The sequence below is a fragment of the Phycodurus eques genome, chromosome 8 (genome assembly GCF_024500275.1).
Source record: "Phycodurus eques isolate BA_2022a chromosome 8, UOR_Pequ_1.1, whole genome shotgun sequence".
In the NCBI taxonomy this organism is placed as follows: domain Eukaryota; kingdom Metazoa; phylum Chordata; class Actinopteri; order Syngnathiformes; family Syngnathidae; genus Phycodurus; species Phycodurus eques.
The window spans coordinates 29,374,422-29,397,084 of NC_084532.1; the positions used below are offsets into that span (position 1 = coordinate 29,374,422).

The window sequence follows — 22,663 nt, forward strand, 5'->3', positions numbered from 1 at the left end:
GAGGGACATAGATGATCACGCTAGAGCGCAACAATATAGATTGACAATATGGAGAGATCATAAAGACAAAAGGATGAATACATAGATAGATGGATATAGATTGATAGATAGCTACCGTACAAGGATAAAAAGATAGCTCGAAAGACGAATAACATGCAGACGGTACAGACGGATCAAGAGCAACATACAGTAGATAGAAACAGTCGAGTCATCTTATAGATAGCTAATAACAATAGATATGGGTATATGATAAAGACAGGATCAATCAATAAGATCAATAAATATAGATAATAAAGAGATAGCTGGGACAGTTCGATCGAATGATAGATCGATGGAGAGAGATGGATTACATAGAAATTGGGGGCTAGACGACGGACAGATGGTATAGCAAAGTCGACTCGTTCGATTCGTCTCCGGCGTTGCCTTCGCGGACGCTGGGAAAACACGCCGGCATGTGGAGATTGCAGCGCCAGGGGGGCGTGGCGACAGAAGTTGGGGCCAATGCAAACAGAACGAACGATTCGATGGTAGCCGGCGAGCTAACGAGCTAAAATGGAGACACGGCTAAACTATAAAGTACGGTATGATAGATAGATGGAAAGATAAATAGGTTTTCCGCAGATAGACGTTGGCCACGTGATGTGGTATGCTTTGGATCCTGAAATGTGCCTTCGGATGGCTGGACAGAAAGAGTCCAAAACCTTGTGGAAGTGTCGTGGCGGTGGGCGTGCGCGCGTGGAGGTTAATCTTTCGCCGCGGCCTCTTCATTCAGATGTGCTGAACGGCGCTTTTATCTAAATCCCGGCCGGCCGACGGGCTAAAGCTCTTCCTGTCGCCGCGCTCGTGTCTGCCGCTAACGCTAGCGCTAGCGCAGAAGTGCAACCTTTGCAAAGCGGCGGGCGGCCGGCGGGGACAAAGGCCGCGGCGAAGCGCCGCAGAGGTGCCACGTCGTCACGCTTTGCGGGGAACAAAAGGAGCAAGTTGAGCGCACAAAAGACGATAATCTGAGCGCTCGGCTCACCGCGCGGCCGGGGATTCATTGGGCATGTTTGGCTTTTTCTTTGGCTTTTTTTTTTTGCTGACACTTATTCCGATACAGAAGAAGATTACGCAGAGGAAATTGCGTCGGAGGTGTCCAAATTAATCGAGCAATCGACTATTTTGATACTCGACTCATCGTTTTGAGCCGCTGTCGAACTTCGAATTGTTCAAATCTTCTGAGTTTCAACCTCGCGTCAGGGAATATTCCCCGATTTCTGCCGTCCTCCATGCAAGCGGACTGTTTCATCTTTTGTGTTGAATCAAAAGAAGACATTTGCAATCATCAGCTTTTGATGAAGGTATGAATGTGGAAGTGAACTTGAAGCAGCCTCAGAAGTGAAACTAGTAACCTTTCACTGGCAAAAATCCGAACCCAAGAAGTTGCTTTCAGTTTCCAAACGTACAACATCGCTCCCCTTTCGCGTCATATCGTTCATTTGGTTTTGTTTCATTATGAAACAATACCAAATAAACAACAAGAATCACTTACTAAAGAGTCATCAGGTAAAGCAACTTTAATGCAAAATACATTTTCATCGGAATATTCAGTGAATCAATGGAATAATCCATCGAATAATAATAATAATTTGATACAAAGTAGCAAAAAGGTTTGCTAGCCCATTCCTGATTACTAGTGCAGGATGACTTTTTGTTTCATGTAAGTAGGTAGCGACTTTGCTGACTGCTGCGAGCCGGCCACGGCACACTCGTAACGTACTTGCGTACGACAAATGGCCGTCACATTTAGCTCCAGCTGTTGGCGCGCAATGCCAAGCGAATACTCTGAAGCGCTATTCATAGAACAGCTGCCTGCTGTTAATGACGACGTTACGTACACTTTGAACGCTTACATACTATAATATTTGAAGAGATGATCCTCCCAATCGTCGACCGCAAATGACTCATTTGGACATTTGGATCCATTTGGAATGTCCTGAAAAAGAAAGAAACGACTGGCGTATTGCGCAACAGACATCGAACGGGTCGGCCGAGGGTATCGACAGCGGTTGATGACGGAAACATCGTGAGACCTGTGAAGAAACACCCAAAGAGAACAGTCAGGGACCTCACTGCCAACCTCCACAGGGCATGGGTGAAGGTCAATCACCGGACCTTAACCCGACAGAGCATGCGTTTCACCTCCCGAAGAGGAGAAACCCCCAGAAACAAACACGAGCCGAAAGAAGCTGCAGTCAAAGCCCGGAAAAGCATTTCAAACCAAGAACGCAACAGTTTGGTGAAGTCAATGGGTCGCAGGCTTGATGCAGTTATTGCAAGTCAGGGTTACGCCAGCAAAAACTGCTCACTTGAAAAGTGGGCGGCTTCAAGCAAAGGTTTGCTCTGTCCTGAGTTGTTTAACACATTTAGACAGATGTAAATACTGTACCGTGAAATGAAAGCTGGAATTATGAACTTTTGTCTCGCATCCATCTTTTGATCTAAAACCCAAATGTCTTCATTCTGTCTGTAATTTTAACCGAGAGTTAGTCAGGGCTAGACAGAAACACTTTTCTGAAATCATCAGTAAGAACTTCAACAATACTCGCACTCTGTTTGCTGTGGTTGACAAGCTCACAACCGCCCCCCCCCCCATCAGCAAAATGATCAAATGATACTACATCCGAAAAACTTTATTACCATGTCAGGAGTCGACCACAAAACTGTAGAGAAAACGGTTCAGCGGCTGAAAGCGTCAACGAGCTGTCTCGACTCAATACCATCTGGCTATCGCGACGTCTGTGCTAGCCGATTTGCAGCAAATAATCGCTCACTTAAGTCAGGCGAGTTTCCTGAAGCTCTTAAAGTAGCTGCCGTTAAGCCTCTTCGCCAAGATTGTTGAGAAAGTGATTTGTTATCAACTAAGCCATTTTTCTTTTTCCGAACTCATCACAGTACAGAATCGGCTCTTATCAAAGTGCTCAATGATAAAGGTTGAATACCGACGCTGGAAAGGTGTCAATTCTGGTCTTGTTGGATATCTCAGCGCGGCTTTTGATACGGTAGGTCATAATATACGGCTGAACAGGTCGGAAACGTGGGTAGGACTAAATGGAACAGCCCTTAAATGGTTCAGGTCCAACCTGGAGGAAAGGAGTTATTTTGTAACCATCGGAAGTGTTTTTAATCTCAATGAATGGCAATGATCTCTGGGGTCCCTCAAGGGTCAGTTCTTGGACCACTCCTGTTCAGCCTGTATATGCTACCCTTGGGTCCAATTCTTCTATCATAGCTATGCAGACAACACACAGTTATATCTAGCAGTGCCTCCAGATGACTACAGTTCAATTGAGGTGTTGTGTCGGATAAATATCTGGATGAGCCAATTTTTTTTTTTTTTTTTTTTTTAAATTAAACCACAACAAAACTGAGATAATTGTTTTTGGCAATACAGAAAAGAGGATTGCTGTTCGTCAATACCCGGAGTCACTGTCTTTAAAAACCAAAGACCAAGTCGGAAACCTTGGCGTTCTGATAGATTCCGACCTGACTTTCAATCGTCTTATCAAATCAATTTATTAAAACTGCCTTCTACCATCGGAAGAACATATCCAGAGTGAAGGCTTGCATGTGTCACGCAGACCAGGAAATGTTTATAAGCTGTTTTTTTTTTGGACAAAAAGTCACAATTTTGAGTCAATCTTTATTTTGATACAAACACTTTTTGGGGTAATATGGATTTTAAAAAGTTCCACTTTTTTATTCATTTGAAATTTTTGGGCATTGCATAAATTATAAAATATACATTTTGCAAAAACCCGTTGGTTTTGTAGGAACAATTTATATATATATATATATATATATATATATATATATTTTTTTTTAAACAAACTAAATTTGTTGACGTCCAACAAAAAGCAGATATGTCCAAATTTGTAAATTTCAGACAAAAAAAGATATGTCAATTGTGAAAAATAAGCAACTTTATTGATCACTTCACAGTCATCACAGTCTCCCATCGTGACGTCGGAAGCGTGCAGCCCGAGCACGCCATCGTTTCCACGTACGTCCAAACAGCCGCCCAGTTGGAGAAGATACAGTAAGAACAGTCGAAAGCAGACGTTGGTCTGTGGTCTTTGCAGAGCACATCTGCTGTCCAAACAGTTCGGAGGGTTGTGCTGGTTTCTGGCATTTTTGTTTTCCTTCTTCAACATTAATGCTACCGTATTTCATTTTGAGCGTTTGTTTGTTTGTTTGTTTGTTTTGTGTGTGTGTGTGTGTGTCGTTGTTGTTTCTGGACACAGTTCGGCAGACGCACAGGAAATAACCCTGTGCACGTCGATAAATGCAAAGGACATTTGACATCCGACTGAGACGAATGAAAGCTAACAATTCAAAGCAAATTGTAACGTCGGGATCCAGTAAAATATTGGCGCTGAAAATCATCAACATAGAGTACAGTTGAGGGTAGGGATTGTGCCGGACCCTGAGTAGCGAAAATTTGCTGATAATTGACGCCCATCATAACTGCAAAGCAATTCAGAACATTTGGATAAAATGATTTTCATTGGATGGTGACCAAACACGTGCACATCTAAATCGCAAGGTATCGACAATGATTTGCCTGGTAGAAGATTTGGGGCGGGGGCGGGGCGCACCTATCCTCGGGTATTTGTGATAAACACATTTTGGTGCCGAAGAACCATGTTGAAGTGAGAGGAGGAGTTTCATTGAGTCAGGCCAGGGGCTCGTCTGATACGGAAAAAAAAGTACTTTGCTGTCATCTTGTGGCATCGATAGGAATCTACACCGCCTGTTTGGGTTGTCGGGATTTACTAGCGGATTTTTACTGTTCGCGGTGTCGGACGTGAAATCTGAAGCTATGAACAGCAGACAGACAAAAAATGGAACTTCATTCAATTCGCAACCCAAAATGATTTTGCATGTACACAATAATCAAGTAAACAATCTTTCTCGTGCAGAACTGAACAGCATAGCCACGTTTCCATCAAGCGGTGCCGTTCGCTTGGCCCCGCTACGTTTTGGATGGATAAATCCCGTTCGAGATTTACGTTTTGCTGGCCGCGTGTGTCATCAAGATGGCAAAATTCAACTGACGTACGTTTGCAAACGTCTTTGATCGGTCGCGGCCTCTCGCACGTTCATCCCGACCTGATTGTCCAGCGAGCCGCCGCCGCCGCCGGGGTCACGCGGAGGCCACGGGACGCAGGAGGTCCAGCTGCGTCTCCAAGGTGACCCTCTCGCGGTGGACCGCCTGCAGCCAAGAGAAGGGAGAGATCACATGACCCCCCCCCCCCCGGGGCCGCGGCGCCGCCCTTTGCGGGGTCCGGCCCGCTAATGAGCACGGAGCGAAACCTCCTCCACATGTCACGCGTGCGCGATGGATCGTTCCGGGAACAAAATAGTCGGCAGAAAAGGGGGGCGGCCGCCGGCGTTTACAGGCAGCGTCAAAGCGGCTTCTCATACCACGGCCGCGTCCTTGCCGCCGTTCCGCGCCTGTGCCGTTTAGACCGAGTCGCTATCGAGGCCCTGGACCATGGATGTCCGGGTTTTGGGCAGGCCCGCGTACAGAAAAACCAAAGGAAGAGGGGGTCCCCGCTTCACCCATGCTAAAACTTTTCAAATTCAGGATAAGCAGTTCATCGTACTTCAAGAAAAAAAAGGGCTCTAAATTTCATTTTGGTGTCGGGGGTGAGAAAAGTCGAAGTCCAATTAAAAACATTGTGAGAATAATAATATAATAACTTTCGACATGATGTACTTTTTTTTTTTTTTTTTTTTATAAATTGCATGAACATAATTTTAAAAAAAAATTTGGGGGTATTTGTTGTCATCTCTTAAAGTTTTTCACATTAGTGAGAATGTAATAAAATGCATTATGTCATTTAACATTCAACGTATGAGTTTGAAATAAAAGGTGTGCGATCTGGTAACATGCAACGTGTCAGATCTTTATTTTTAATTCAATAAAAATAGTGTGATGCTATTTTGGATTATTCTTCATTTCAATAAAACCCCCAATTTTTACATTTCACAAAACGATTTGAAATATAAAGTGTGATGCCTTGTTCCAACAACGACTGCCACATTTGTATTTTGAATCAAAAAGATGTGCAGTATCTTTTTCTCGTCACCGTGTTTATTTTTGTGCGATGATTGAAATATGCGGCCGGCCAATGAAAAATCTCGCGGCGGCTCGTCTCATCGCTTCGAACAGGTGACGACGCCACGGCGGAGGCGTCCGCCCGGCGTGCTCTTGTTTCCGATCGACTATTCCTGGCATCCGGGACACGTTCGCGCCCGTATTTCGAAGCGGACAGATGAGAATGCCGACAGCCCCGCGCGGCATTCCCGCCAGGCTATATAAAGACGCACGTGCTAACCTCTCAAATTCCAAAGATGCCTCGAGGGAGCCGATTAGCTCAGGTGTGTCATTCTATTCCGGGTTCTGCTCTCATCAAACGTATTTCATAACGCTTCCACCGCTGGATCGTTTACGGGAGGAGCGGCGGGCACGCGGCAGGTGGACCGAGCGCAGATGCTAACGGGAAAACTGCAGTCTTATAATGGAAATACTCCGTTACTGTATTCAGGTAGCATTTTTTGCACGTTGTTGTTCTATTTCTGCCTACTTCCACCTTTCCTCTGCCGCAGCTCCTCAATATAATTACACTTTGTACTCAGTGAATGTGATGTTTCACTTTGCCCAACTTGACTTTTTATCCAACGCGCAGGTTTTGAACTTCACCGCTCAACTAAATCAGAAACGTTTCAAAATTCTAACCGCTCGCATTTTGCAACAAATAAATAAATAAAAAGAAAATACAATGACATCCAATACTTCAGTGCATTTAAAATGTATAAAATGACTTTTGATACTTAAAGGTCCTATTTTATTTATTTATTTTTTTAGTTGGGTTTGCAAGATGATTTGAGTTGGAAATGCCCAGGATGCCCTTTTTCAAGCTGTTCTCGTTGGTCCAAAACGCCTGACAGATAAACGGCTGGATTCATATTAGATATGTAAATAAGCTTTGCCCTGATTGGATCGCCCTTCTCTTTATTTGAATATGGAAAACAGCTATGCGCTGATTGGTAGTACGCAATACCTCGTCATCGATCCCCGAAGGTATCATATTTGTGTTTTGGATTTCTCTGTGAATGTACTTCTGCTTTTACCCAAGTAGTGTAACTTTCACCTGCTTTGTACAAGACTGCTAAATTGTTGACATTAACGCGCGACACCTTTTGCGGCACACCGACGCGCGGGACGGACTTTCTTGCATTTGGCTGAGATGTGTCGGAACAACGTTGAAATGTGAAAAATCACACGGCTGTGATTGTGAGGAAAGAAGACCGGCTTTGGGACTCGTGCCGCATAGCGTTATTTGGTCAAATAGAGCCCCGCCCCAACCGCCGCCCCGCTAGTAGATTTCAAATAATCTACTTCATGGCTGTCAGACTTATTTCATAGTTATGGTTTCCCTCAGACGACTGCTGACTGTGAAACGGTATCAATGTTACTACGTGTTTTTTTTTTTTACTCGATATTGAATTTGAAATCAGAAGTCCTGGAAAACAGTTGCGCGCGCAACGACGACGTTAACGTCGATTAGTGTGCAGTCTGTCGAATTTCCCCGCCAGATTGTTTATTCGTTGATGAAAACAAATAAACAACGATGAAGCCTACCTCGAGCTGCTGCTGGAGCTCGCTGTTGAGTCGCGTCAGCACGGCGTTGGCGTCCTTGTTTTTGCGGATCGCCATCTGGATCGCCCTCTTCTGCCCGGGCGGCGTTCTGTCAGGGGGGAAAGGAAAAAAAAAAAAAAAAAAAAAAAAAAGACTTCATCCGGCGCAAACAACAAATAAGCGACGTATAAACCCTGCGCAATCTGCCTTTGTTTGTGCGTTGTGCGAGCTGCTGTTCTCCGACGGGATTAGGTTTTATCGACGAACAAAAAGCAAACAAATGCGACGTGTTTACGGCGAGAAAAATGGCTGATTGTGAGTGAGGGTTTCAATAGGCTGTCAGAAGTCATTTGGAGAGGTCTCCAATATTTAATCAGCATCTCGGTGCCGAGGAGCGACACAGAAGCGAGGGCAGGTCCTTCGTTTAGTCCGGACAGAGCCGTGTCTAACGGGGAAAAAAAAAGTGCTTTGCTATCTTGTGGCATCGATAGCCAATTGCAAGCCTCACGGGTGGACGTCAATTACTCGCACATTTCTGCTATTTGCGGCACTCTACAACATTTGTGGTATTAAATGGCTTCCCAAGTTGGGGAAAAAAAAAAAAAAAACGTCATCTCACGTTCTCGTCAACTTCCTAATTTAGCAGTTGCTAGCGGCTCCATTGAAAGTTCAAGACGAGCAAGTTTAGTTGTGGTAAGTGTCGCAGTCAAATGTATCCGATGACTTTTAAGTGTTTGTTGAGAATATCGGATAGTTGTTCATCCCCCTTTCACACAGCCTAGAAATGCCGCCACACGTCATCCTCGCCAAATTCCTAAGTTTTTTTTGTATTTGTCTGTTTTCGACACAGTTTTGTCCAAGCTTTGTCATATTTGTATTCGTCGAGTTACTTTTGCTGCCATATTATTGACTGATATTGCTGTTCTTTTATTTTTTTGTCAGTTATTTAAAAAAAGAAATGTTCAAAGTAATTGTCAGACTTATACCTGTTTTTGTCACATTTTGTTTTTCATTTTTTCGCCTGGTTTTACGTTCTATTTATTTATGTTAAACGTTATTGTACTGTTTTCTTTTGCCTGATTTCACATTCTATTTGACCTGTTTTTGTCCATTTCTTTTGGGAGTTTTTGCCAGATTTTAGTCAGTTTTGTATTTTTATACAAGTTCTGTCATTTGTTTTCTTTTTTTTTTGTGCCAGATTTGTGTTTGTTGTCTTTTTTTTTTTTTGTCTTTGCAGTAAAGTGATCACTATTTTCTGCACGATATCGCTGCATGAAAGACGCTAACATCGACTAACTTTTGGGTGGGTTTTAGAAAAGGGCCACAAGGTGGCGCCACGAACTCCACGTTCTGGCTGTCTGGCCGGAACTTCCTTCGGGCGTGCTTCTGCGGGGCCAGATTGTGACTTGGGTCCTGGAGGAGGGATACGAATGCGTCACGGCGAGAATAAAAGTCCCACGACGCAAAATATGGCATTGAAACCTTTTCTGACCCGTTTGGGAGCGCTGGACGAGTCTTCCGCACTTTGATCATATCGGCAGCGTCCTTCTGTTTTCACACCGCTCTCCTCCTGCAAAACACACACACACACACACGTCATAATATTCATCAATTAAATGATCATTAAGAATCCGTCCACGGTGTGGAATAGACCTTTCCCTCATTTTCATCATTCATAATGAACTGAAAACGATGGCAAAAAAAATGTGTAACTCAAAACACTTTTGCCATTGAAATTGAGCCAACTGAAAACAATCCGTTCGAGTCGCCCCAGAAAAAAAAACAATGACTTTTCCCATTTAAAAAAAAAAAACAACAACTTTTTGTCTTTAAGACATATGACTGCCTTGAAAATATCTAACTTTATTTTAGAACCTGCCGCAAAAAAATTGTAAGGTTGAAAAATCTATTTTTATGAAATTATGATGTATTTATTTATTTCTCAAGAAATATGACTTCTTATTTTAACCAAATATGACTTTTTTTTCCATTTAAAAATACATCTTTGGTTTTGATTTGTTTTTTAAAAACTTTTTATCAGATTATTTTTTGTACCACTATTATCGGATTTTTATACTTTATCCTCAACAAAAAACAAAATCTAGAAAAAATAACTTTTCCTTCCAAATATTTTAGCTTTTTTCCTTTTACTTATAACTGCTGACGGCGCTGTTTTTTTTTTTTTTTTTTTTTTTTAATAAAAAATAAGGCTCAAGATTGATAGATAGACAGAAAAATCCTGCATGAATCTTCGGGGGAATAAATCAAATCAAGAGCTTAAGGTCATATTTTTTTTTCTCGAAAAAGAGGTGTAACGCGATAAATTATCACGGTAAATCCTGGTAAGTTTGACTTCTGCATGCATTCTTGAATTTTGAACACCCCCCCCCCACACACAAAAATGGACATTCTTTGTACATCACCCCTCACAATATGCCTTTAATGTAGAAAAACATGTTTTTATTTAGAAAAATATACATTTGAATGTCTTTTTTCCTTTACATAAATACAATTTTGAAAGCCATTATTTTCATAAAAGGACATTTTTCCCCCCATAAAAAGTATGACTTGTGTAGGGAATCGTTTTTTTGGGGGGAAAAATATACATTTTTTTTCTTGACATAAATTCAAATTTAAAAATCATTGCTTTCATAAAATGATGACTTTAAAAAAAAAAATAAACATTATGACTTATCTAGGAAAAAACGCTTTTTGTTGTGCAAAATATACATTTTTTTCTTTTTTTTGTACACAAATGCAACTTTAACATGATGACAACTTTCTGGCAAAAATGACTTATCCAGAAATCTCCCCTAACAATAAACCTTTCTCAGATGAAAATATTTGCCCGCAACGGAGCCTGGAATGTTCATCTGAACTCTTATTTATTATTCTAATGATAATATTATTTGTTTTCCTCTGTTACTTGATATTTTTAATGGTCCCATTGCAAAGTCTGCTTAGCTGTTTTAATAGGCGCTCATACGGTATCATCATCATCACTATTTTGTATGAATATGAGACTATGACTTGCACTGGCACTTGCACGACGAGCGCTCACCTCTTCTCGGAAGCGACTGAAGTCTGCAAAGTTGGGCTGCTGCACTTTGGCCTGAGGAACCCGAGACCCAAAAAAACAAAAAAACAAACACAAAAAGGTTGATCCTCATGAAACAGGCGACGAGACGTCGCAAGACAACAACGCAAACGTCAAGCTGACATCGAACCGCGTTGGAAACTCCGAACACCAAAAAGTCCAGAAACTTGGAATTTGACCAAAATAAGAGGAAAAATTAACCTCGTCAAAGTGTTGGATGAGAATATTTCAAAGGAAGATGGTTCGAAGGGTTTCTTGTTTTACGGTGATTTGAGGGTTTTCATGTTTTACGGTGAGTTTATGGTTTTCATGTTTTACAGTGATTTTATGGTTTCTATGTTTTACGGCGATTTTATGGTTTTCATGTCTTACGGTGATTTGATGGTTTTCATGTTTTACGGTGATTTGATGGTTTTCATGTTTTACGGTGAGTTTATGGTTTTCATGTTTTACAGTGATTTGATGGTTTCTATGTTTTACGGCGATTTGATGGTTTTCATGTCTTACGGTGATTTGATGGTTTTCATGTCTTACGGTGATTTGATGGTTTTCATGTCTTACGGTGAGTTTATGGTTTTCATGTTTTACGGTGAGTTTATGGTTTTCATGTTTTACAGTGATTTTATGGTTTCTATGTTTTATGGCGATTTTATGGTTTTCATGTCTTACGGTGATTTGATGGTTTTCATGTCTTACGGTGATTTGATGGTTTTCATGTTTTACGGTGATTTGATGGTTTTCATGTTTTACGGTGAGTTTATGGTTTTCATGTTTTACAGTGATTTTATGGTTTCTATGTTTTACGGCAATTTTATGGTTTTCATGTCTTACGGTGATTTGATGGTTTTCATGTCTTACGGTGATTTGGTGGTTTTCATGTCTTACGGTGAGTTTATGGTTTTCATGTTTTACGGCGATTTGATGGTTTTCATGTTTTACGGTGATTTGATGGTTTTCATGTTTTACGGTGATTTGATGGTTTTCATGTTTTACGGTGAGTTTATGGTTTTCATGTTTTACAGTGATTTTATGGTTTCTATGTTTTATGGCGATTTTATGGTTTTCATGTTCATTGCTTAAGCGGTAAAAAAAAATAAGACATGCGTGAGGCGCACCTGCTTTACGACGACATCAATCAAGTGGAGACAGTGTTTTCTTATTTCTTACCATTGCTTAACTTCTTTTGAAAGTTAAATGACAATGTTTTAAAAACAAAAGCTGTGAGGTTCAGCCTGTGCTTTTTTCAAAATAGTTTTTATTACAGAATTGTAAATCGTGTCTAACTTTCGTAAGAGTTGTTTAAAAACTCAGACATGCGAAATGTAGTCAGTATTTTATTCTTCTGACATCTCATGTACTGCAAAAATTCAAAATCGTACCAAGAATATTTGTCCTGTTTCCAGTAAAACTAATTGAAAGAAGACATCACGTAAAAAGTCAATCGTTTTGAGACAATTTCCACGAGTTTCAAGCTAATTTTCACTTGAAATAAGTAGAAGACAAATGGCTTTTATTCCCCCCCCCCCCCCCCTAAAATGGGGGGGGGGGGGGGAATACCCCTCCACCTCTTTTTGTAGCACATTTTTTGTAACACGGTTTGTAACGTGTAAGTCATGTCACAAAGATCCGCTGCTGCTTTCGGCAATGCCGCAATGGATAGATCGATAAATAGCACTTCCATTCATTTCGATGCGGAAAGTTGATTTGCGATACGGTACATTTCTGTACATTTCTCTTTTCATGAATCCCTTTGGGGAAAAATTGTCCATTCAAACCTGCGAGGCGGAAGGTCTGGGAGGCAGCGCCGGAGGAGCGGGCAACCCTCCGCTCTTCACGCCTTGAAAAAGCAACGACAAGAATCTCAAGTCAGCATTTTTTTGCTCCACAATCAAACGACGACGAGTGCTGCAATAGAAAAGGCACCCGGCGCCCCCTGCTGGAAGAGCTTGTTGAGGTCCAGCGAGGAGGCTCTGGAGTGGCTCTTCTTCTGGGGTCGAGGCGGCGGCGCCGGAGGCCCCTCCGCCTTCCTCGCCGCGTCGTCGACGGAAGCGCTGGAGTAGGATCTGGAGGGCAAACAGCGGGCGGGGTTCAAGCGTCGCTTCACCCGGAATGCAGTTCGCCGGCCGGCGCGACCTTTGGCGACTTTTCGTCTTGGTCTGCGGGTCGACGCCCTGAGAGGAAAGATCTAACAGGAGGAACACGCTTGCTTTCAGGGGTAAGAAAATAAATACAAAAATCATCTTATCACTTTATTATTATTTTGTTTGGGAAAACAAGCCTTCAACAACTATATTGACTATGAAAAGATATATATAGATAGATATACACACGCACACACACACGCACACACATATCTTAAAACATACGCAGTTTTACATTGTAAAATATGAAGTGGAATTGGAAAATAAGGAAAATGATATTATATATTATATATATATTATATTATTTCAACATATTGTTCATACTATTTAGTCATTTAAATAAAAAGAAATTGTCCCAATATCATTAAATATTGCAATTCATCTGAATTCGTTTTCTAAATTATAAATGTGCCTTGAATTGTTCAAGCTCAATAACAAAATTAAACACTATAGTAAACAAAGGTAAATAAGGAAATGAGATCAATGAAAGTACTGCATGCACATGTAGTAAATAATAAAAGGGAAATTAGTACATGCAAATGGTAAAAATACACAAAATATTTAAAAAAATATAATAAGCTGACATTTATTCTTCAGATCACAAGTTAGACTTTAAAATAGGATTATGGCGTAAAATAATTTCCAAAATGCAACTCATATAATGAAAATGATGGCAATAAATAATAATCCCTACATTTTAATGAACGAATACAGTAGGATGAAAAAGTTTGAAAAAAATGGTCACAAAATATACGTCAGCCACATCATTAGGAACACCTGCACGATCTAATACAAGCGTTTTCTGAAAATGATTCTGTTCAAAAAAGTCATCTTTGCACGCAATGTTGTGGTTAATTACTGTTGACGGTTTTGACTCGTATGAAATATCGTTGATGTGCGTTACCTGGCCGGTGGGAAAAGGCGGCGAGTTGCAGAGCGGCTCCTTCGTTTAACGTCTCCACGCCCCTCAAGCTGCATTCTGCGATATTACAATCATCAGTGACATCATCGGGAAGGACAAAATATCGCAGGTATGACATACATTCAGTTCACCGATGATAAAGAAATCATCGTAGTCATAAATATATCCGTATGTGTCTCTCTCTCTGCGTGAACGACTTGGCTCCGACTATCACCGTGCCTTTTTTCCCCCCCCCAATGAATTATTATTGGAAACACCTCGTTTTTGACAGGCTTCCTCTTTGGAATCTTCTTTTCGCTCGGCCGCACTCGTCGGGTGCGTGATACTCCGATCCTACGAGCCGCACGGGAACAAAAACATCAACGTAAACAGCGGGAAACAACATCGTGCGTCGGAAAAAAGTGCCGCCTCAAATGATTACAAAGCTCTTCATGTAAGTTAATATGTAAATGACATTTAAACTGTACAAAAACAACAACAAAAAAGGAAATAAAGAAATTGTATTGTACTTAAAAGGCCAATACAACTGAACGAGTTGAACTGTAGCCAACAAATGCGGCGTACTGCACTGACGCATCGTGAAAAGTGCATTGGTGGAAATTTGATGGTAAAAATAAATACAAATAAATAAATTGGTGTTAAAAAAAAAATCAACCTCCAATGGCTGAGATATACTTGGATATGCTTCCATACACGTCGACCACACTTTTGAGAATGGAAAGAGTGGCACGAGGCAGCTGGGGTTGGTCCGTATGAAGGTTAAGGGCGCCCCCTGCAGGCACTCACAACAGGCTGCACATTTAAAGCTTTACCGTCCGACCGAGTCCCGTTCCGCCGTCCTCAAAGACGATCAGAAGCTGCGAATACACAAAACACCTTTTGGAGTTCAAACCATCATCGCCTGTGACGTCAGCCAAGTTCGTCAGTGAGCCTCTAAAGGTCAAAGGTCAAGGGTCAAAAACAAAAGGTGAGGCCAAACGCTTTTTTAAGAAATGAAGTCGTAAAACTATTTTCCTTGAGTTCAATTTGTTGTGTATATGTGATGACATGAAAACGAAACCGTTTTGGCCACATTTTGTTTTAATACAATGGACACTGTGCTGCTCCTTCTGGTGTGCGCGCCTCGGCCACTTGGGGGCAGTATAACACAGACATACGGATATGTACGTGGAAACGGTCACAGTAGCTCAGAAAGGCGCAGTAATATGAGTCGTTCTTCGCAGAGGATAAAGAATATATGACTAAGGCGGTCTAGTAATTTATCTCCACGTACTTGAGGGGGGACGTCGTCATCTGGCGCTCCGAATCCGAGATGCAGGCCGGGCGGAAGGCTGTCGGGAAGAGGGTAGCCGTTCTTGCGGGCCACGATCAAGTGGAACGCCGCGCAAAACTCCGGCAAGGTAAGAGCGCCGTCCCGGTCCACGTCGCTGAGTTCCCTGAGAGCGAAAACGGTTCAAAAGAGGTCGAGAAACCGCCAAAAGAAGAGAGAATGTGTGGAATTGATTGAATCATCATTTTAATGGGGGGGGATTGTTTCAAAACTGCAACAAAATATGGACACGCTTTTAATTTTTTAATCTCAATGAGCTTTTCCTGGCCAAATAAAGGTTAATGAACAACAACACCAACAAAAATAGAAAATCATAATAATAATACAAATAAAAAAGAAGTGCAGAGAAGCTATTGGTCAGATTATTTGAACACAAACTTGGAGCAATCGATTCAGTGTAATTAAAGTTTAAAATATTTATACATAAAGTGATAGAATTTTTCATACCAAGGATCACCTACAAAATAAATGATGATTTAATTCAAATGTATTCCGCATAAAAGTTGAATAAAAATGTTACAAAATACATGTTTAAAAAAAAAACAGCTCTTAAAGAGTCAACGCGTATTGAACTAAAAATAGAACTGAGCAGTACTTGGGCAGTAATTCCTTCACATACCACTGGAGGGAGCCAACAGTTGAGAATCACCGCGTTCAGAAAAAACGAGTTCAATAATTGACCGAAGGCCGCCTAATGTGTCGACTCCGAACTGCATCACTGCCAAACACGTCTCAAAAGATCGTTTTAACGGTCACTGTCACGAACAGACAAACTAAAACTCGCTACGAAAGAAAAGAATGATTGAAAAAAATGAGGGTGATTTGAGCAGGCTAGGCTAACGTATCGGCGAGTCCTGTGTGGCTGACAAATGTACAAATTTTGTCATGAGGTAAAATGCTAAAATGTGAAACAAATGTAGGGATAACGAGATGATCGCTATACAAGGATATTTAGGGGTTGGGGAAATGCAGTCTAAATTCGATTTAGCCTAAGATGTAGCATAGATAGCTTAACGTACTCCAATTTCCCGACAAAAGCCTCCCTGTTTTATTCATAGATTAGAAAGAATTTCCCACCTTTTTGTTTAATTTAAAACCTGGTTCTAACTGAATTTTAGTCACATTTATGTGGACATATAGAAAGTAAGTCAACACTTGCCAAATGTGCGACAGTTCAGGAATGGGAAGTTTGGACTTTGTGAAGAAGTTCTTTGCAACAGCACCTGGGAAAATAACGTCAAGACAACGCACGCTTGAGGTAGATATTATACGGCTAATGCTTAAAAAGTAAACCGAGGGGGGGGGTCGTTATCGTTGTACCCAGTATGAGCGCCCCCAGGTCGGGCTGCAGGCTTTGAAACTGATTGGTGTAATACTCCCGCTGTTCCTCTGTGATCCTCCAGGGGTCGTCGTCGTCGGCGTCGGCGCAGTCCTGCCGCTCTCCCGTCTCTGCAGTCGACATTCATTCAATGACGACGTACCGCGTCCCGAAACTTTTGCACATGCAGCGGTACGCTTACTTATGAGTTCAAATGGATTCGTGACCCGGCTCGTAACTCAAATGAATTACTTGTTTTTTTTTGGCGGCATGTATTTTTAATGATGAAAAATAGCAATAAAACACAATAGAACATTTTTAAAAACCTAAACCCGCCACATGCAGCAGAAAAAAAATACGTCAAATCACCCAAGCGACGCTTGGCAACGCCAAGAACTCCTAAATTGGAAACAAAACCGTGAGCCACATTATTCATGGGAACTTTGGAATACTCATGTGCGAGTCGGCCATCTGTCGTTCTTTCGGCGTGGCGTACTGGTCGGCGTGGAAGGCCGGCGGCGAGCTGCCTGGCGGCGGCGGCTCCTTCCGGAAAGAAAACAAAAAAGTATTATAGACCTCAACTCGAAACGATTAGAAAAGCTGCTTGTGTTTGGGGTGTTAGCAAAACCAGATAGGACCCAAAAAGGTGGAGGTGGTTTTCGTTTTCCCTTAAAAAGAAACAACAACAACAAAAAACGTGTGGCGGCACGCGCAAAACTTCCATGCCACATTCAAACAGTTCGCCTCGTGTTTTTCTGTGTGCAGTTCACGCTTCATTAGTGGAACATTTTGTCCGCCGCTAATCTCGCACAATGGAAGCGCTTTCTGCTTCAACCTTTATGGCGGCGCGGAATTTTAATCTTCGTTCTCCAAGTGTTTATTCGCTGACCCGCCGGGAGCGCTGAGACGTACAGAACTGCGCTGTGCCAGGCTATACGAGTCTTAAAAACACACAAAACCTCAGAGAAAATAAAACTTTCATGAAACTAGCGCATTCAGAATGAAGCACGCGCACGTGCAGCGTAAATCCAGATTACCTTCCGCTCGCCACCCGAGTCCGAAGCTCGCGTTCTGTCGCGCCGCGCCTCCACGCCGGGCGCGTTGGCGACGTATCTCATCTCTGCTTCCGTCTTGATCCCCGCAAATCTGGGCAGAGGTAGATCTGCGGAGCGAGAGACGGACATGCTACCGAACGTTGGCAGGGAATTGGATTTTCACAACATCCGGTGGCGCTCTGTGGGAACCTTGCGTCAACAACACACTACTTCACAAACAATTGCGTTTATGAGCAAACGTTTTGAGGAAATATTGCCTCTGCGGAAGAGGAGCTGCTAGCTAGCGAGGTTCGCTAGCGGGCGCAAAAAGGATCGCACGGGTTTCAGCCAGCGAGTGTCAACAACACGGAAAGAGGTGAAAGTCTGCCCGGGTTCCACTTCCGCCGGAGATCGCGTCTTGGACTCGGCGAGGCCTTGTTTACGGTCGCCGTGGAGACTGCGGTCCCAAAATGGCTGCCACATCCCACAATGCAACACTAGCGTATGCGAAAAGGCACAGTGATTTGCCGGAGAACATGTATTTTTTTAACCCAACATCGATAAAAATAAGGCAAAACATCAGCTCAGTTGGCGAACGTTTCGCTTGGCGGAAGCGAGGAAATGAATTTCATTTCCTGGGGGGGGGGGGGGGGGGAAAGATCATGGGAGATGTCAAAGGAGCTTTTTCGGTGCGCATCAAAGGATTTGTTTTTTTCTTTTTCTTTGGCTTTTCTCAACACGCTTGATCTTCGACGAGAACCATCGTGTTGTTTCTCACTTAAAAGAGGTCAACTTCTTTCTACGTGTGCGACGATTAACAACACAGACCTGCAATGTTACTCGACTTCGATTGTAGCTCGTTTCCTTCTTGGCAACGTCCTTTGCTTTCTTCCCATCTGCTTGACCCGAGATCCTCCCCGCCTACCTTCCTCCCGCCGCCTCTTCTTACCGACCAGCAGAAAAAAAAGAATTCCGAAAGAATCTCTTCCAGTTTTCCCGCTAGCCTCTGAAACACACGGCACGTTAGCCGTAGCGAGCTTTCTTCCGCGGGTGGCTAGCCGACCGCCGGCGGCCGTGAGCACGAGGGCGACTCCCTAGGCGCGCGCGGCGCCCGCCTCGCCTGCAGATGACGCGGCAATAATCTCTCCATCTCCTCCTGAGACTCACCGGCCGCCGCGCTGTCCAGGCGCACGGGCAGGCCGGCTTGGGCGGCGGCCAGCAGTTTGAGCGCCACGAAGAAGTGAGCTGTGCCGAAGAAGCCCGCGCGCTTGGCCCCGCACAACTCCGTCACCTGGCAAGAAAAGACGCAAAAAGAATTACTCGCATGGCATAGATGAATATCATTCATTTTTTAACATATCTTTCGTAGTAATTTGAGCAAACGATCGTTTTTCCAAGTCTTTCGCAAACTGCTAGCACTTCCGATTCACCTTTAGCCACGTAGCTCTCACTTTCAAAACGATGACTGCATCGTAAATTACCGGATCTATATTATTATTTACGGCATGACAGATTTTTTTTTCAGCACAGAAAATAAATAAATATACACAAATATTATAGTATACATTAAATAAATACATTAAATTATATCATTATTATTTATATTACTAACATGAAAAACGTTGTTTATGATCATTTATTTGTTTTTTTTCCCCACATACAGAAAAGACATAGAAAAGAAAAAAATATTAATATGGTAAAAATAATTATAAAAACATATATTACTTAAATTTAGGTTTTACTCTTTTATGGAATGACATTTTCGGAAGAAAAAAATGTAATATTGATACTTTATTCTCAGTTGACAAATGTATTTCCTTTTTATCCAGCCCCCGCCCAAAAAAACACCTTTTCACCCCCCTTTTCATATCACAGCCTTATTTTCATAAATGTAAATGTTTTTTTTCTAACAATTAAAAAAAATCTTTTGCAGTGAAGTTACATTTGAGCTACATTTAGAATTATAGCTGGAAGCACACCACAGGCAGAAAAATGGGATCGTGGTTCAGATTCCAGACATTTTAAGCCTTCAGTAAGCCTAAAAACTCAACAACAAGAAAAAAAAAAGTGTTACGTGAGGGATTAGAAAAAGCGTGTTTGTCAATCAGCAGCTTTTTGTTGGGTTGACGGCGTTGTGGCCGCTTTGGGGAGGGTGCAGATAAGATTTGCATGATGGAAGAAAATCCACTGATTGGAAGCGTTGGTTGTTTTCCAAGTTCAGGGCTTCAGAAAAAAGACTTTTGGGGAAAATACAGTGGACATAAAAAGTCTACACACCCCGGTTCAAATGCCAGGTTTGTTTGATGTAAAAAAAAAAAGAGAACAAGATGAATCCTTTCCACCATTATTGTGGCCTATAACCCGTACAATTCAATTAAAAACAAAATTAACAAAATCATTTTTTATTTTTTGCTTGAAAGTAAAAAATAATGGCTCGTAATACCTGTAAAAAAAATACAATGGAAAACATGTCAGACAAAACAACGACAAAAAAGCTGCTCCGCAATCTCCTCAGCAGTGGACAAATGTTTACAAATGTGATCGACATGCAGACAACCTGGAGCCCCTCCGGCCTCTGAAACAATAAGTTCATTGTACACGCTTGAAAAAGGTGAATAAAGTTCATCCGCTCAACTGGAACGTGAGCCGGGAGCTGAGCTCCGCCACAAAAGACTGAAAAACTCCAACTGGATTCAAACAGCGGGTCCCAGTTCCAAGTTAGTGCCTGAAATCCAGGAAGGAGGCCCCGGAACGTATTCAGGTGTGTCGGCGGGCGGAATTCGCGGGGCATCGTCGTTTTAAGAAGATTAGCATCCATTTTTTGTCGTCAACATGGGGCTGAAACAGATCGATGTCGTTTCCATTCATTCCGACGGGGAAAGAAAATACGGATGTTTTGAGTTCCAAGCGTGGCCACGGAGCAAATTAATTTGGCATCTCAAGGTACCAGTGGACAATGAGCGGGAGTACAAAAGTCACTCAGCACGCATCCTGCCCGAGGTCCGAAAGGCCTGCCGATCTGCGGCGGGCAGGAAGGGAAAGCCCCTCGAGCGCCGCGCCAAACTTCCTGACGGACGGAGAAACACCGAGAGACACAATAGCGTTGTAGCCGACCCCCGGAAAATCCGTTCGAGTGCTGTTGATCGATATTCCCGATGACTCGGCAAAACCACTCGCAGCAGCCAGCTCAGGAAATGGATGCTATTAGCTTCGCCTAGCATAGCACAGCATAGCATTCATGCAAATGATACTGTGCATTCAAGGATCAAGGACAGTCAGCAGATTTGTGGAAGGCATTTTTTTTCACAGATACTTTATGTAATTTAGCAAAATATAACAGCTAGCCTCCTAGCTCATGTTAGCGCTAAAGCGCGCTACAAGTTTCAGCGTCAAAAGAGCACGGCCGCGCATTAACGCGAGCAACGGAAAAGTCAATTATTGAGCCAACCCCTCAACCATCACGTTCAGTAAGTCGGCATTTCTACAATGTCGATTTTTGAATCGACTTCCAGTGGATAGAAAAAGTCTGCACACCCCTGCTCCAATGCAAGGTTTTTGTGAAATCAAAAAATGAGACCATGATGAATCAGTTCCCTAAAATTTCCACCATCAGTGTGATCTATAACCTGTACAATGACAACAATATTGAAATATTTGCAAAAGGGAAAGTGAGTTTGCCCAAGTGTGCACACCCTCTTATAAGTGTGAATTTTGCTGTGTTCAAACTTAACCAATCAAATTTAAAATCAAGTTAAATGGGAGTCAGCACACACTTGCCCCAATTTAATGTGACTAATTACTCCCAAAATAAATGTAAGATGTTCTAGTAGGCTTTTCCTGACCTTTCTTTCTATATAGCAAAAGCCCAAAGGGTTTTTCTTAACACTGACTGAATTCCGTGCAATTGTACGTTGAGGAACATTGTCCTTAAGCTGTTGGACTATTTTCTCCCGCACTTGTTTTTTGCGCATAACGTGACAGTGTATTGCAATGATATTTAAATGTACTTTTTCAGAATACAACCTTTGCCTCGTTGTTGATGAACACTCGGGCTTACTATGCTGCTGTATGTTAATGTTGGTCATTATGGTGGTACTCGGAGGATCTTAAGAATTTTGTTTTTCTTAGGTGCTGCAAAAAGTTGCAGAGCCACTGCACAAGATAACCGGTAGGAAATGAGTGCAACTGTGCAAGCTGTTTTTTGTTTTGTTTTGTTTTGTTTTCCCGTGAGATTCTTCTCATGTAAAATATGCGCTTTGGCTCAGTAGCGGTTGGGAAACCAAAGTGTGGGCCCACCCCCCCACCCCCCCACCCAACACACACTCACTTTGTGCAGCACGTCGTCGGGGAGCTGGGCCGCCTGGAAGAGTTCTGCCACCTTGGAGGAGGACAGCCGCTTCCCGGAGGAGTCCGCCCGGCACAGCCCGTGCAAGCCCGAGTAGTAGCGCCGCTCGCGCTCATGCAGCACCGGGATCGGCCCCCCGGCGGCGCGCACCGCTGCGTCCGCCGCAGCGCCGCTTCGGCCGCCGCCTTCCTGCTCCATCGGCTCGCTTGTGACCGGGAGATCCCCGTCCGCACGCCCCGGCTGCCGTTCTCACCTCCGCTGCGGATCATCCGCTGCTCCCGGCCGTCACGGGGCCATCGTGCTGCAGTGCCTCGCCGCGGCCGCAGGGGGCGGTAGAGCTCCGAAAGACACTTTCATTGAATTCGTCATCATAGATGCAGGTCAACGTTCATCAAATCTACATATAGAATGCAAAATACCTCATCAAACGCCCGCCCCCATCGTTTTTATCTTACTTACTTTATCCCTTGAAAATACAGCTTTCCACGTCCATTTATTTACATTAATATCCCACAAAACAATGTAAATGCTGTATGCATGCATACAAGACATCACCCTCAGTGATTTAAATGGATTAGATATTAAGCCCCACCTTCTAAATTGAAAATATTTGCACAGTGTCTTCATAAGGTGTTTGTGGCGTACTTTCCTAAAACAAAACAAAAAACAAAAAAAATACTTCCAAGGATCAAGAATGCAGGAATCTGAAAGCGTTTGTGATTCCCACTCGGAAAACTCGAAGATCGCTGCAGTCGAGGGTCAAGGCACCACCAAAGTAAAACAAGTCCC

At 42.7% G+C, this 22,663-nt stretch overlaps 1 protein-coding gene across 4 annotated transcripts; it reads right to left on the minus strand.

Annotated features, from left to right (window-relative positions):
* Positions 1-1,649: 1,649 nt before the first annotated feature.
* Positions 1,650-22,167, minus strand: reps2 (RALBP1 associated Eps domain containing 2). 4 transcript variants are annotated; one of them, XR_009769080.1, is made up of 19 exons: positions 21,857-22,167; positions 18,697-18,820; positions 17,533-17,657; positions 16,948-17,038; positions 16,498-16,626; positions 16,337-16,400; positions 15,121-15,283; positions 14,660-14,704; positions 14,105-14,180; positions 13,830-13,904; positions 12,918-12,969; positions 12,708-12,847; positions 12,560-12,621; positions 10,749-10,799; positions 9,180-9,257; positions 8,985-9,100; positions 7,691-7,796; positions 5,102-5,254; positions 4,042-4,128 (listed from the first exon to the last, which is right to left on the minus strand). XR_009769080.1 is itself a non-coding variant. In XM_061684429.1 (18 exons), exons 1-18 carry the CDS (start codon positions 22,070-22,072, stop codon positions 3,985-3,987), a joined length of 1,857 nt encoding a protein of 618 aa, XP_061540413.1. In that variant the 5' UTR covers positions 22,073-22,167; the 3' UTR covers positions 3,945-3,984. The 4 variants fall into 4 exon arrangements, 2 of the variants coding, with proteins under 2 accessions (XP_061540413.1, XP_061540414.1); XR_009769079.1 differs by lacking the exon at positions 4,042-4,128 and adding an exon at positions 1,650-2,072 and having other exon boundaries at positions 5,102-7,796; XM_061684429.1 differs by lacking the exon at positions 5,102-5,254 and having other exon boundaries at positions 3,945-4,128.
* Positions 22,168-22,663: the final 496 nt, after the last annotated feature.

What these genes read in the sequence shown, in the direction of transcription:
- reps2 (XM_061684429.1), bottom strand. Translation starts at nt 22,072, where the DNA reads ATGGAGCAGGAAGGCGGCGGCCGAAGCGGCGCTGCGGCGGACGCAGCG. An exon ending in GGAAGCCTGTCAAAAACGAG is followed by an intron (nt 13,905 to 14,104) that starts GTGTTTCCAATA and finishes GTAATATCGCAG; the next exon opens with AATGCAGCTTGAGGGGCGTG. An exon ending in CGCCTTTTCCCACCGGCCAG is followed by an intron (nt 12,970 to 13,829) that starts GTAACGCACATC and finishes TCCTCCTGTTAG; the next exon opens with ATCTTTCCTCTCAGGGCGTC.